The sequence below is a fragment of the Anabrus simplex genome, chromosome 4 (assembly GCF_040414725.1).
Source record: "Anabrus simplex isolate iqAnaSimp1 chromosome 4, ASM4041472v1, whole genome shotgun sequence".
Taxonomy (NCBI): Eukaryota; Metazoa; Arthropoda; class Insecta; order Orthoptera; family Tettigoniidae; genus Anabrus; species Anabrus simplex.
The window spans coordinates 73,691,487-73,705,913 of record NC_090268.1 but is presented as its reverse complement, the minus strand read 5'-3'; the positions used below and the strand labels follow the sequence as shown (position 1 = coordinate 73,705,913).

Below are 14,427 nucleotides of genomic sequence, written 5' to 3'. Positions count from 1 at the left end.
ATGTTGATACCACTTGTGTTGCAGTGTAAGTGCACGGACGATATGTGCAAGCAAGCCAAGGAGAGGGTGGAGATCTGCCGGCCGCACGTGGAGCTGGCCACCCTCAACGAGACGATCGTGAGCTGTCGTGTCGCTCAGTGGATTTGCAAAGCGGATGCGCTGTGCTCGACGGCTCTCGACTATTACCATCGGTTCTGCCGCTCCATGTTCCAAGGAAAACGCTGTACAAACCGCTGTAACAACAGTATTTCCATCCTACGGCGGCAGGAGAAGGCAGCCAAGCTGGTGGCGTGTCGCTGTGATGGGCAAGAAGACTACGATTGTCCGCAAATACGTATCAATATGGAACGACTGTGCTTCCCGCCTGCATCGTCGCCCGCATCTCCTTCCAGTACCGCTGCTCCTACCTCCGGCACAGTCGGCAGTGCCGTAACGACCAGTACACTAGTCCTTATGTCCACAGCTCTTGGAATACTGCTTCAGGCCACCTGACATAGGTAAGGAAAGAAACTTAGATCGTATTCTTATCATTATCACCATCATCATCATCATCATCATCATCATCAGTTGCTTTCATCCAGGTGCAGCCGGGTCGAGGGGAATTGATTTCATTCACTTATCCCTCCACCACTCCTCACACTTTATTGGGTACCAGAGCAGATCTCGTTCTTAATTCAGTCCATGCATTGCCATCTGTGTCCTCTTCAGTTTCCTCTTCTTTACTTCTGTACTACCATAATTTGTTTTTGCAGTTTCCTTCATTCATCCCTTCAAGGAAAGTTGGTGTATCATATCTCGCCAACGTTTGATGATTGTTGATAATGATTTTGATGATGATTTTTGTTTAAAGGGCTTAACATGTAGACATCGGGCCCTAATGGCATGAACTGAGACGAAATGTAATGGCAATTTAAAATTCCAGAATTCATCCAGTGACCAGAATTAAAAATTTGATAATAATGAATGAATATGAATATAATATAATCAGATAATACAACTCACAATATTCAAAGTTAAATATAATTCCAAAATCAATCCACTGACCAGAATTCAACAACACGACGATGAACAATGATTATGAACTTAAAAACAATCAGTGGATCCAACCTGCAATGCCCCACCTTCCCAGAAACTAACTTAAAGCAATGGTATATACTGACCAAGGAGCTGCTTTCAAAACATAATCCTGAATCGACGATGCTTTTTCTCTGAAAGGGTCCAAAATCCAGGTCAACGACCCCTCATAATGGTACTCATCGCTAGTAAAGTAGAACCGTGGTATTTCTCATGTAGTGGTACTAATCACAGACAACCCCCAAACCCGTGGTGTTCCTCGGAATGTAGATCCATGATGTCCATAACCAGATGCTGAACACCCCACTGAGCATAACCTCTTTTTATCTCCTTGGTGTGTTCAGCCGAATCTGGACTGAAGGTGACCCTCCATCTCAGGGGTGAATACCATACACGGGTACTGTAAACCCATACTGATCCACCTACAGACCCATGGTATTCCTCTCATAGTAGTACTAATAGCAAGAAAAGTCGACTTACGTTGTTCTTCGCGCGATGGTACTAATCACACTTTATCTCATGGTTTAAAATTCAGCATCCCTTGGCCACCCCTTTTAGTCTCCTCTTACGACAGGCAGGGGATACCGTGGGTGTATTCTTCGTCTGCGTCCCCCACCCGCAGGGGTTAATTTAAAAGCTTTCGGTAACTCTGTTAATAAATTGATTAGTATCATCATCCATTCAGTAGTTTGTCAGATAGATGTACATATTATCGTCAGAAGCTGCGATCAGAGTATTACGTTATAAATACTTCAACAAAGAAGAAACTAATTGCTAACCAATTATTGCACATTAAGCAGTCATACCTGTTATGGTAAAACAACCAGCTTAAATAATGAAACTTCCTCTACAAATTTGTGGAAACCAAAGACTTCTGAAGCAGTTAATTTAAGAAATAAAAACCTTTCAGTAGAACCACGTAAAGAATGGAATACTTTTACTATAACCAATAGATGCCAGAAATGTATTTCTAAATCGATTTTGATAATAAACGATACGCCAAATGTATCACTAAACTGGCTGATGTACCCGTGCTTCGCTACGGAATTCTACATTGTATACCGAATTCTAGTGTACATGTTGTGAGTAAGATTGTATTAAATTACATAGCTTTTAACGCTACCCTATAAATGTGATGGGGAAGTCAGCAAACGTCTTTTCTTATGTGAAGACGGGGTTAGGGATTTCTTTCTTGTAATGGTAGGCCCTCTTGCCTACCATCAGTCACAATCAAGTTGGTGAGTTTTTATTATAATGACACTCACTCTCGAACTGCCTTTTTACATCCTCAGAAAGACTGTCTCAGTGGTTTTCTCAACTGAAATCAACATAGGTCATTACGATGATAATGCCACGATTAAAAGCAATGCTATCGTATGAAATAGTCGATCAAATGAAAAACCACACATTTTCTCACTTTTAACGAACGCTATCGATCTCACAGTCCAAATTTCCAGAGCTCTCCAGTTGGCCGCTATCCGTGACTGGGTGAGAATAGTGTTTATTCATTCATACATGAACCCAATGCAGTCATGAAATCCTTCCTTCACCAATTCATATAGACATTCATTCACTCAGTACATTCAAAATACATGTTGTAGGATAACTCTATAAAGACTGATAATACAAAGTAAGCACTAATACAACTTAGGGAGAGTAAGATACATGCTTGTCCTAGACTATATAACTCTGTACTTTAAAGAAAAAACTATTATTTAGAAACTGGATTGAATTAGTTAATAAGGTGTGTTCACGGCTCACGGCTGTCTGCGGCCTGGTCATTCCAGTGAGAACAGTGCAATAATCTGATTTTTATAAGAAAGAACGTTTCAGATTTGGCGCGAGTGAAAAAGAGCAGCTGATTTCACAGCTACTGTTTTCATGTTTTGGTCCATAACTGGAATATCGTCATTGTACCTGCAAAAACCACTATGTGAAATGTTTTAGCTTAGAACTTTGGTCGGTAAGGTTCTGTCATCTAAGTTTCTATATTGTGACAAATATTGATAAGGTATTCTCGCTCTTCATAAAATATGTGCTGCGGGTCAGTATCTCACCAACATATTATCACATAGCGCAGGGCCTCTCAAACGCCCAAAATCTCATGCGTACTGCCATCTCGAAAAAAATAGGTCCAATTATTCATCTAGTACTAACAGCACACCAAACACCGATCTTCCTGTCATAATGAGGGACGTCATAAACACCATTAGGATTTTTTTCCGCACACCAATAGCGAGAGTTATGGCTGTTCACACGACCATTGAGATGAAACCAGAACTTTTACTTTTGCAATGGCAACTGTCTCCCCGTGTTAACAACTGAGATTCAGACTGGCGACTGATGCTTGCCAGGTCAAACACGTGCAGGTTGCTTGCACGGTCAACAACTATGCGCGCGCCTCCCATACAGCAACTGCCGTAGCGCAGGGTACAAGCACTGTGCGTTCGGTCTATAAGAGAGACCCTGTATTTCTCGCTCCTAGCAGTAAATTAAGCTTTCTTATTAGACACTCAGTCTGTTCTGTACCTAAACATGTATTCTGCTTGACTTTCTTGAGACTTTATATATCCCGTATGTCTTCCAAGGGTAGCTGAATTTTGGATAGTCAATATATGTAATAGAGATGTTGAAATCATAGGAGTGTCATCATCCCAGTGAGACATTCCATAAGATTCCTCTTGTGAAGTGTTTGGTCCTTTAATCTATATTTTCATTTATAAGTCAATCAATCAATCAATCAATCAATCAATCAGTCGTAGACATAGCAGACTAAAGAAGAGATTTCGATTCGCGAAGCAAGTAACGTATCCAAACTTAAAAGTTTTATCAAAGCAACATTGTACACTAGGATTTGACAAGTTCATTTTATTCAACCAGAAATGTTTGCTAGAGTGGGAGTTACAGAGTTATAAACGTGAAAGTCCATACTGAAGTAGGTCTTCCATGTCCACTCTCGAATGTAAGATAAAGAATGACCCAAATATATCCGCAAGTAAGTCTGCGAATACTTTTGCAGACTGATGATTCTTGTTTAAAGGGATCTAACGCTAGGTCATCGACCACTGAAAGTATTGACGGATGGATTAAAATTTAAGATTTACATACTGACTAGCAATAAAATGACAATGAGAAGGAAAATGATCATAAATTTAAATTAATTAGCGGGTTTAATTCACAATATTTTAATTCGATAAAATGATTAAAACATGAATTCAAATATAGTAAATTAAGATATTGTTATTCAAATAAAGTCATGTGTATTACTCAACTTAAAAGTTAAAAACAGATTAAAACCTACGTAAGAGTACACAACAGTTTGTACAGTACTGAACGAAAACCTGAAAATAAATAATTAAAGTGAAACGTTAACTGTTAGAAACGATAAAAAAAGGCCACTATCCCCCAAAAAACGGATGTTGAGGATTACTGACTGCATGTCATCTCGTAAAATGGGGGCGACGATTTTTCATTGAATGTAAGATAAAGAATGACCCAAATATATCCGCAAGTAAGTCTGCGAATACTTTTGCAGACTGATGATTCTTGTTTAAAGGGATCTAACGCTAGGTCATCGACCACTGAAAGTATATATTGAATGTAGATCAACTTTCAGTTGTCGGTATCCTTGGTTGAATGATCAGAGTAGTAGCGTTCAGTTCAGAAGACATCGGGTACAATTCCCGGCCGAGCCGAGGTATTTTTCAATGGGTAATTTCCTTGGCTGCGGAACTGGATGTGTGTGCTGTCCCCGACATCCCCGCAATTCCTACACCACACACACAACACTATACTACAATAATTCAGAGTTTCCCATAAATGGCTGATTCTTCCCACCGTCGCCGGAGGGTCTGCCTTACAAGGGCTGCATCAGGCTTTCAGTAACTACACAAAATTATTATTATTTTAAATTTTAGTTTCTGTCGTCTATGGACCACGTTTGACAATCTTTGCCGTATTTTTTGCCTTCTCTACCTTTACCCTTTGCCAGTGTCTTTCCATCCTTTTTTCAAATTCCTTCTTCTGCTCTTCCGTATAGGTCACTCCTTTCCTCATCAGCATTTTCCCAGTCTCCTGGAAACTACGGAACTTTCTGACAAGTTGTCTTCTTCTAGTCCAGCCTCACTTCTCGAAAGTATTTCTATCTTCCTCCTGCTGAAGAATTCAAAGATTCTCCTCGTTAGTCTGTGACTGTCCATCCTCAACAAGTGTCCATAGAACTGCAACCTTCTCTTTTTCATCTCTTCAACCACTCCTTCAGTTCTTTGATACAGATCTTTGTTAGATTTTGGTCTCCTCTCTCCCCATTTTTTACATTTGTGCCCAGAATTTTTCTTAGCATTTTCCTTTTTCTCTTCCTGATATCTTCACCTCCACCTTTTCCAATCATGTTCAATGTTTCCGCTGCATACAGATTTAACAGCGGTGTCAAGATGCTTCAATTTAACCCCAGAAAATAAAACTGTTTTGTTGTAGGTGTTCCTTGTCAGTTGATATTCCATTTCCATTTTTCTCCCCCGCTCTTTGATGGCATTCTTTTCCGACTCATTCTCTTGTAATGTTTTCCCAAATGCATAAAACTCTTGGCTCTTCATATTTTTTTGTCTCCTAACTTCAACAATTGAGGGGCCCCTTTAATGTTATGTTGGCCATAAATAATAATAATAATTATTATTATTTATTTATTTATTTATTTATTTATTTATTTATTTATTTATTTATTTATTTATTTATTTATTTATTTATTTATTTATTTATTTATTTATTGTCTACGACATCATCTTCCAAAATCCCGATCTTCTTCATGTCCAACTTCACTTCTAGAAACCATTTCAGTTCTGCCTTCCTCTTCCTGAATAATTCAAGGATTCTCTTCGTCAGTCTGTCATTGTACATCCTCAACAAGTGTTCACAGAACTGTAATCTTCTCTTTCTCATCAGTTATTATTATTATTATTATTATCATTATTATTATTATTATTATTATTATTATTAGTATTAGTATTATTTGATTTCGGTCTTCGTGTAAGTTCGCTGCTATCTCAGTCTATTCTTCATCCAATTTATCATTTTGTTCTATCATTTCTTTTCTTTCTTGGATTTTTATTTCTCATCCTCTGTACAGAGCGAACTCACTTGTCGGAAATGTTATATTTTCATTCTTACTCGCCATAGCCAGATCTCAGTTCATTAAAGTTAAGTGTCATGCATTATATTTTCAGTTCGAAGATGTTGGTCTCGGTTGATATAAATGACCTGAATGTTTGATCCTTGTTAAGCTGTAGAATTGAAATCTTTGTCACAAACGACCAAACGATGGATTTCATCACCATGTTCTTGAACTCCAGTCCATGACAGTACAGGTTTGGCAACATGACACATCGTCCGAAGATTGCATGCCTGTCTTCAGTCTTGCACTTTTCGCCATGTCATGTTATCAAATGTGACCTGAACGAGTGATTAGGTATTTTCAAGATGCGTCAGGTGGATGACTTCACCTTCCTTCCATCGGTACAACAATGGGAAATGGAGCTTTCATACCAAAGGCCGTGTTGTTGGTAGTAGTCACTGATGACGCGTCACCTTTGTATACTTATCGCTACTGTGGTACATATAAGCTGTCTTAGTTTTTGATACAGTTGTTATTACAGGACGTTCTTCTTACTTTGTAAGCACCAGCATCAAACTCGCATAATTATGTTGAAAAGAACAACAATAATAGGCGAGCTACGAGGTTTAGACATAGAGCCCCTTGAGCCTAAGTTGGCGATTCGACAGTTGAGAACGTAACCAACTGCTCCATTCATTAGTTTTCTTCATATTATTATTAATCAATCTTTTCTTCGAGGATTGGCCTTTTTCTTCGTATGCTCTTTGCATTGGTAAACTGACCCAATCTGATTTGCAGGAAATAACCTGGATCGTTTCCCACTGGTTTCCATCAATGAAGTCAGATACCGATACTTCTCCTTTTCTTGACCTTTCGGAAATAAATTCATGGTATACTGATACAGTAAGAAACTCCTTTTTTTCCTTTTTCTTTCTTTCTTTTCTTTCTTTCTTTCTTTCTTTCTTTCTTTCTTCAAAAACTGTAGGTTTTTTTTTTGTAAAATTGGGGGCATAAGCCTACATGCCATATATCGCCTACTATCTTGATAAATACCACCTGATAAACCTGGAAGTTGTGGAGCTTATGGTCGGAGCTAGGAGCACGAATACGTATTTCTTCGTCGACTTCTGCAACTGACTGAGAAACAATAATGATGTCATTCACACCATTGTCCTCACAGCACCAAATAGGTCAGTCAGGATCATGATGCATCATCTACATGCATCCTCATCTTAACACACGCAAGTGCTGCAAATCATAAATCTCTCGCTTTGATTTTGCATACGTCGTCTTCATTCATTCATAACGGCTTTTCATTGTCTATCCTTGTGGCCATCTCTAATTTTAGGCTGATTAAATTTAAAAAGTAGATAAGATATGTATACTAGTAATTATTTCGTGTGGCTATTTCTAGCCGAGTACAGTCCTTGAAAAGGCAGACCCTCCGATGTGGGTGGGCAGCATCTGCCATGTGTAAGTAACTGCGTGTTATTGTGGTGGAGGATAGTGTTATGTGAGGTGCAGGGATGTTGGGGACAGCACAAACACCCAGCCCCCGAGCCATTGGAATTAACCAATGAAGATTTAAATCCCCGTCCCTAACGGAAATCGAACCGGGGACCCTCTGAACCAACGAGTTGGACAGAGATGTACAGATAACGTGCCAGTTGCAAATAGAGGGTTATGAAGGTGCTTAGTTAGAGGTTTCCAAACTGAACGCTGAAGGACGTAACGTTCTAAACATGTTCTGAACATGAACATGGTTTTCTTCAAGGAGATTTGTATTATCTATACATCGCAGTTGCATTCCCTAATATTTTACAAACATTATATTTCCATCATACTTCACTGCAGTTGACTAACATGGGACAATTCAATATAATGTTGTAAATAATATGAGTATTCATCTCTTTTCCAAGATTTTTTGATCAGGAATTGGTATGAGTCACTGAAGGTAAAACACCATGCGGAAGATGAGAAACATGGGAAGTGTTACAGAGGAGCGGGGAGATACGAGGAACGAGAAAGATAGGAAAGAGAAACATCAAATAGAAGATAGGAATGGGGTCATGAGGGAGTGAGCAAAGGGAGGAGGCAGTAGGTTACGCAGCCGTCAGGGAAGATAAGTGAGACCGAGAGGAGAGGGGATGTAAAGAGGTGGGTGGGGTTGAAGCTCTGGTCGTGGGGTAGTGCATTGTTAGACACGTGGGGGAAGTAGGCGGAGGAAAAGGAACCACACTGAATTAGGTTAAGGGAGATGCTGAGAAGAGGGTGTGAGGAGAAGATGGCAGTTTTTTACGTTGGTACCAACAACGTAAGGTAGGCAGGAATAGGTAAGAACATATTTGGGTTGTATGTGGGATGCTGGCTATAACAGCGCAGGAGAAATTTAAGGGCGCGGAGATTGTTATGAGCGGGATACTGTGTGGGAGAGGTAGAGGGTGATCGGGGATTTTAATAAATCTATCAAGTGGGTATCTGAGAAACTGGCAGTGAGATTTGTAGATCCTAATGGGTGGGTAGGAGGTAGAGATCTGCGCTCAGGTGACCTTCATGTGACTGAGGGGGTACGTGTAAGTTAGGTGGTCTGTTTAGAATGATTAAACGGAGGTACCGTCAGGGAAACGCGGTGGACTATGGAGCGGTGATAAGAATACTGGGAGCTGTAAGTCAGTAAGGATGACGAAGTTGTTGTTGTTGAACTGTAGAAGTTGCAGACTATTAACGTCATGGTCCGTACCGATGTGTTATACAACTAAGTGAAGTAAACCAATGAATCCACCTAATCGGTACAATATATATTTTTCCCTTGGCAAATTTACATTTCATTAGCACATATTTCGTTTCGTATCTAAACATCATCAGGTACAACGTGTTTAGGTGACATAATTAAATCATATTCTTCTCATATTCGTTTTAAAACATTCACAGCACCATAAAAACGTTGACCTTGTTAAGCCTTGAAGGGGGGAGTGGGAAGGTAAACGAAATTAGTCTTAGATTAAAACCTTATTTTATAAAAACCTTGTGATAACATATCCAAATATTTTTTAAAAATAGTCCTCGTGTTAACACATGATCTCAGGTCTACTGAGAAAAAATAAAAAATCCGTGTTCATGTAGTATCATGCCTTGTTTAAGAGATTCCGAGTAATATACATTTAAAAAATTCACAGTCTGTTTCCAGTCATTCGACCGGATCAGGAATGGAATGAATGAAGCCCCCATCTAGTGGCGAGGATAGGAATTGTGCCGGCTGCCGAAGCCTGTCGCACTCCTCTGGGGCAATGACTAATGACTGACAGATGAAATGAAATGATACTGGAGAGTGTTTCTGGAATGAAATATGACAGGGAAAACCGGTGTACCCGGAGAAAAACCTGTCCCACCTCCGCTTTGTCCAGCACAAATCTCACATGGAGTGACCAGGATTTGAACCATGGAACTCAGCGGTGAGAGGCCGGCGCGCTGCCGCCTTAGCCACGGAGGCTTCAGTAATATACATATAAAGAAAAATGTCATTGCAAACTTCATGCTGTAGCTGATGATGTTGCGATACTAAACGAAACATGTACTACCGAAATGTAAATTTTCCAAGGGCAAAAGATATAATTATTTTATCGATTAGGAAGATTCATTGGTTTACATCATTTAGTTGTAAACTATAGAAGTGGTCTAAGAAAATTAATAGAATGACCGGTATGTAATTTATGTAATATATATATTGTAATAGGTGTGAAATCATGTTTAGGAAGTGATATTATGCGTGCGGAAATATCATCTAGGGACTGGAGTGTTTATCGCAAAGATAGGATAGATTCGTAGATCGTAGAACTTGTAAAATAATAAGCAACGTGACGTTTTTGGAGTGCAGAGATCTGGAAGGGGTGACGCCGATGCTGATGCATAATTCTTTGATTTTATTGATTTGATATTTTAAACTTAAAGTTAACGTTGTTCATTGTCATCATCTAGTGAAAAATGCAGGTCATTTGTTTTAAATATTGTACTTAAGTAACTTTATGTATTATTATAATGGCATTGTGTTTGTTGCAGGGACTATGGTCTATGAACAAATCAATAATCATATCAGAGCCATCTTGATGCTCGACCCAATCTACCTCGAACTCGCCAAGCAGTATTCAGCTCGCTCAGGACCAGAGAGCAGTGATGTGGACACTAGAGGGCAGTGTAATCTCATGTACAGATTATGTGTAGTTCTGTTATTATTTAAATAATAGCTTTAAGGAAATTACTAGTTTGTATTATATCATCCTCTGAGTTTTTATTATTTATAAAAAAGTCTTTTACCTTCGGTATTTTTTAAGATTTTTCCGGAATTGTATTTTCCCTTACCAATCAGATATGCAAAATAGACGCGTGCAATTAAAAACTTAATATAAACTTTATATTATTACAAATGCCAGTGAGGTTCCAGGCATTGCCTACGAGATCGAAAGAACTAAACTCTGTTGTGTAAAGAGCTTTATATTATGTGTAGTTTCGCTAATGCAGTAGATGACAAGTTACCAACTACCTTACCCCACACCATGCCTTGTACTCCTCATTACAGCGCTATCATTGGCTTCTGCGGTTTCCGTATAACTGCATAAGCTTTAGTGGTGCCGTTTGAGGATCCAACTTGCCACCGGGCTGAAAACTTCCAGACAGACATCGTATAGTTCATTCCATGTTAAGAAAACAGTATTGTTCTTATGCCAACAGGGTTGCCATATTGAACAGCTCTGCTCAACAGTAGTAATTATACATCTTACATGCATCTTCATCATAGACTGTTATGCCTTCCAGCGTTCAGTCTGCAAGTCTCCGTGAATTTACTAATCGCCGCCACAATCCTCCGTTTGTAACTAGTTCTCTGGCCTCGTTTATTTCTATATCTCATAAATCATTGAAAACTGAGTCTAACCGTCGTCGTCTTGGTCTCCCTCTACTCCTCTTACCCTCCATAACAGAGTCCATTATTTTCCTAGGTAACCTATCCTCCCCCATTCGCCTCACATAAACCCACCACCTAAACCGGTTTATGCGTAAAGCTTCATTCACCGAGTTCATTCCTAAATTAGCCTTTATTTCCTCATTGCGAGAACCCACGTGTTTATACCAGCAATCATTTTCGCTACTTTCATGTCTATTACTTCGAACTTGTGAATAAAATATCCTGGAGTCCACCCAGCTTTCACTCCCATAAAGCAAAGTTGGTCTGAAAACAGACCGATGTAAATATAGTTTAGTCCGGGAGCTGACTTCCTTCTTACAGAATACTGTCGATCGCAACTTTAGCTTTACTGCACCTTGAATCAATCTCATTTACTATACTACCATCCTGGCAGAACACATATCCTAAATCCTTGAAATTATCTACCTGTTCCAGCTTTGTATCACCAATCTGACATTCAGTTCTCTTGGATTTCTTACTTACTGACATCAGTTTAGTCTTATAAAGGCTAATTTTCATACCTTATTCACTGCATCTATTTTCAAGGTCCAAGATAGTAGACTGCAGGCTTCCGGCACAATCTGCCTTTAAAGACTAGGTCGACAGCATAGGCCAGCCTTCTTACTACATTTTCATCTAACTGAATCCCTCCCTGCCACTTAATACCTTTCAGCAGATGATCCATGTAAACTATGAACAATAGAGGTGAAAGATTACAGCCTTGTATAACCCCTGAAGGATCTTGAACCAAGAACTCATTCTACTATCAGTTCTCACTGCAGCCCAATCGTCAACCAACATAAATGCCTTTGATTGATTTTTAATAATCCCTTAGCCGCGAGGAATTATGGGTGTCTAAGAGGGGGTTGTGTTCGCTCCTTGTAGGTCCATAAGAGCAGTACTGTTTTCTTAACATGGAATGATATGTAGCTCAGCACGGTGATACTTGAAGTTGCACAAACGAGTCAGTCTCGTGTCGTTAGTTCTAGCGGCACGTAAAAGACACCTGGAGAATAAAATTTCCAGCGTATCAGCGTCCCCTAAAAGCATACAAGTTGTTAATGGGATTTAAAACCAATAACCATTGTTATTGTTAGATAACATGTTCTTACTCAGTATCAGGAACAAGGCATATCCATTGAAATAGCTTACAAGTCACAGGGAACCCTAGAGAAGAATAGCTTCACTCGACAAGTTGTAACACTAATTCATTAACAAAAATACTGCTCTGGAGTTATACATTTCGGCTAACTTCTGAACAATACCCCGACATACAATCAATTAGTTGTTGAAGTGAAGATAACACTTTGATTCGTTAGGGTTTACTTTACCATGTCTTGCTTAGAAGTCGCTTATCATTCACTTCAAATGCAAAATTAGTTCCTTTTCTCCCAATGTATATAAAGGTAATCTTCTTGAAAGGAATGAAATTAAAGTGAAAGTTCAATTCATTAAATGAATAAAATTCAGGGAACTCAATCGTCAAAAATCAGCAATGTTTCTCCTCAGTGGGGCATCATCTGGATACCTCACCTTCCCAAGACAAAATATTGACACACAGAATATTCATAAAAAGGACAGTATATTAATGCATTTCTTCGATCTATTGCTAGGTAGTTAATAATGATGTTGTTAACATTTAGCTCTTTAGGCTTTTCCAATTGTGAAATTACCAGCGTTTCGCCTTAGTGTAGCAGTTGGATTGCTAGAGCTTTCCAAGACGCTGGCGGCTAGTGCGCCGTTGAGACACTGCCGCAAGCCTCTTATGTACAGTACCGGTCAAATGTTTAGGACCACATAAAGAAATCACGAAATGTCATCTAGAACCTAAAATTGTGCCACTAGACCTCTGTAATTTTCTTTCTGAGCTCTGACATCTAATAGGATATATGTCGCCTGATTTCATTGAGTTAGTACAAATACTGTAGGTGTTATGAATTTTTAACTCTTGGAAAGTCACACCAAAAAATCAAAACTTTTGGTAATATAATGTACTGTGCAATGCAAGTGTCACCAACAAGATTTTTCTGTAGACTTAGAAATAGGTAGGGGCCGTTTTAGTATAAATATAAAAATTCCGAAAATATGCGGCATCGGTTTTTTTTGCGTGCTTTATTTTATTGAACCAGGGCCCAAATTGTTGATTTTTCTTTGCCTTTTTCATGTATAGCCCAAGGTCTCAGTGTGAGCTATCGGCGTCAAACTTATCTGCCCTGATAGTTTCATTTGCACTCTGTGGAGGGCATCCAAGAATACGTTTCTGATGCCGATAGTTCATACTGAGACCTATGAAAAGAACAAGGAAAAATTGACTATTTTAGCACTGGTTTGAAAAAAAATAAAATAATGGGTGCCGCATTTTTTCAGAATTTTCATATTTATACTAAAATGACCCCTAACTATTGCTAAGTCTCTACAAGAATCTTGGTGGTGATACTTGAAACCAATTAGGGGATACAGTACATGATATTTCCAAAAATGGTGACTTTCTGATGTGACCTTACAACATTTAAAATTGTATAACTTATACAATACTTGGCGTAAATCACTGAAATCAGGTGATGTATATCATATTAGATGCAAGAGCTCAGGAAACAAAATACAGAGGTCTAGTAGCAAAATTGTAGGTTCTAGATGGAACTTCATGAATTTTCAATGTGGTCCTAAACTTTTGACCGGTACTGTAGGTCAATGCAGTATCAGTGCACTAGGGGAAGCATGTGCGTCCACTTGTATAAATGCCTGCCTTTGGCCTTTATATCAAAATCTCCAGGAACCTTATTTTTTGAAATAATGTTATTGGTTTTACCTTCCTGCTAACTATATTTTATGCCTTTCGGAGACGCCGAGATGCCAGAATGTTGTCCCATAGGAATTCTTTTACGTGCCAATAAATCTACTGACACGAGACTGACATATTTGAGCACCTTCAAATAGCGAGGATCGAACCTGCAAGTTGGGGCCAGAAGGACAGTGCTCTACCGCCTGAACTACTCAGCCCGCCTGCTACGTAGTTGGAGGCGGTGGGAGATAAATGAGTTTACAGGTAGTTCGGTATAAAATGTACAATTTTGTGTCACATTTTTAACTATTTAATGACCCTTTTAGCTCCAAGCACTACGAGCGGCCAAATGTTTTAGATCTCGTTGGCAACGTTCCAATATAACTCTTCCAGAACACCAAAGACTGCCACTGTATAGTGTAATTTCTCTGGTGTGTGAGGCAAAGCAGTGCCGTCATTTTGACCAAAGTATTTCATATTGTATTTTTTTGTAAAGATGTATAA

The 14,427-nt window shown here is 39.1% G+C and overlaps 1 protein-coding gene across 1 annotated transcript in view; it reads left to right on the top strand.

Moving 5' to 3' along the window:
• LOC136872414 (growth arrest-specific protein 1) overlaps positions 1-12,489 on the top strand; it is a 120,175-nt gene extending 107,686 nt beyond the window's left edge. Inside the window, exons 3-4 of the mRNA XM_067146232.2 lie at positions 25-497; positions 10,241-12,489. Of these exons, the coding sequence (XP_067002333.1) occupies positions 25-492 (468 nt within the window). The 3' untranslated portion in view covers positions 493-497; positions 10,241-12,489. The remainder of the gene's footprint in view (positions 1-24; positions 498-10,240) is intronic.
• The last annotated feature ends 1,938 nt before the right edge of the window (positions 12,490-14,427 follow it).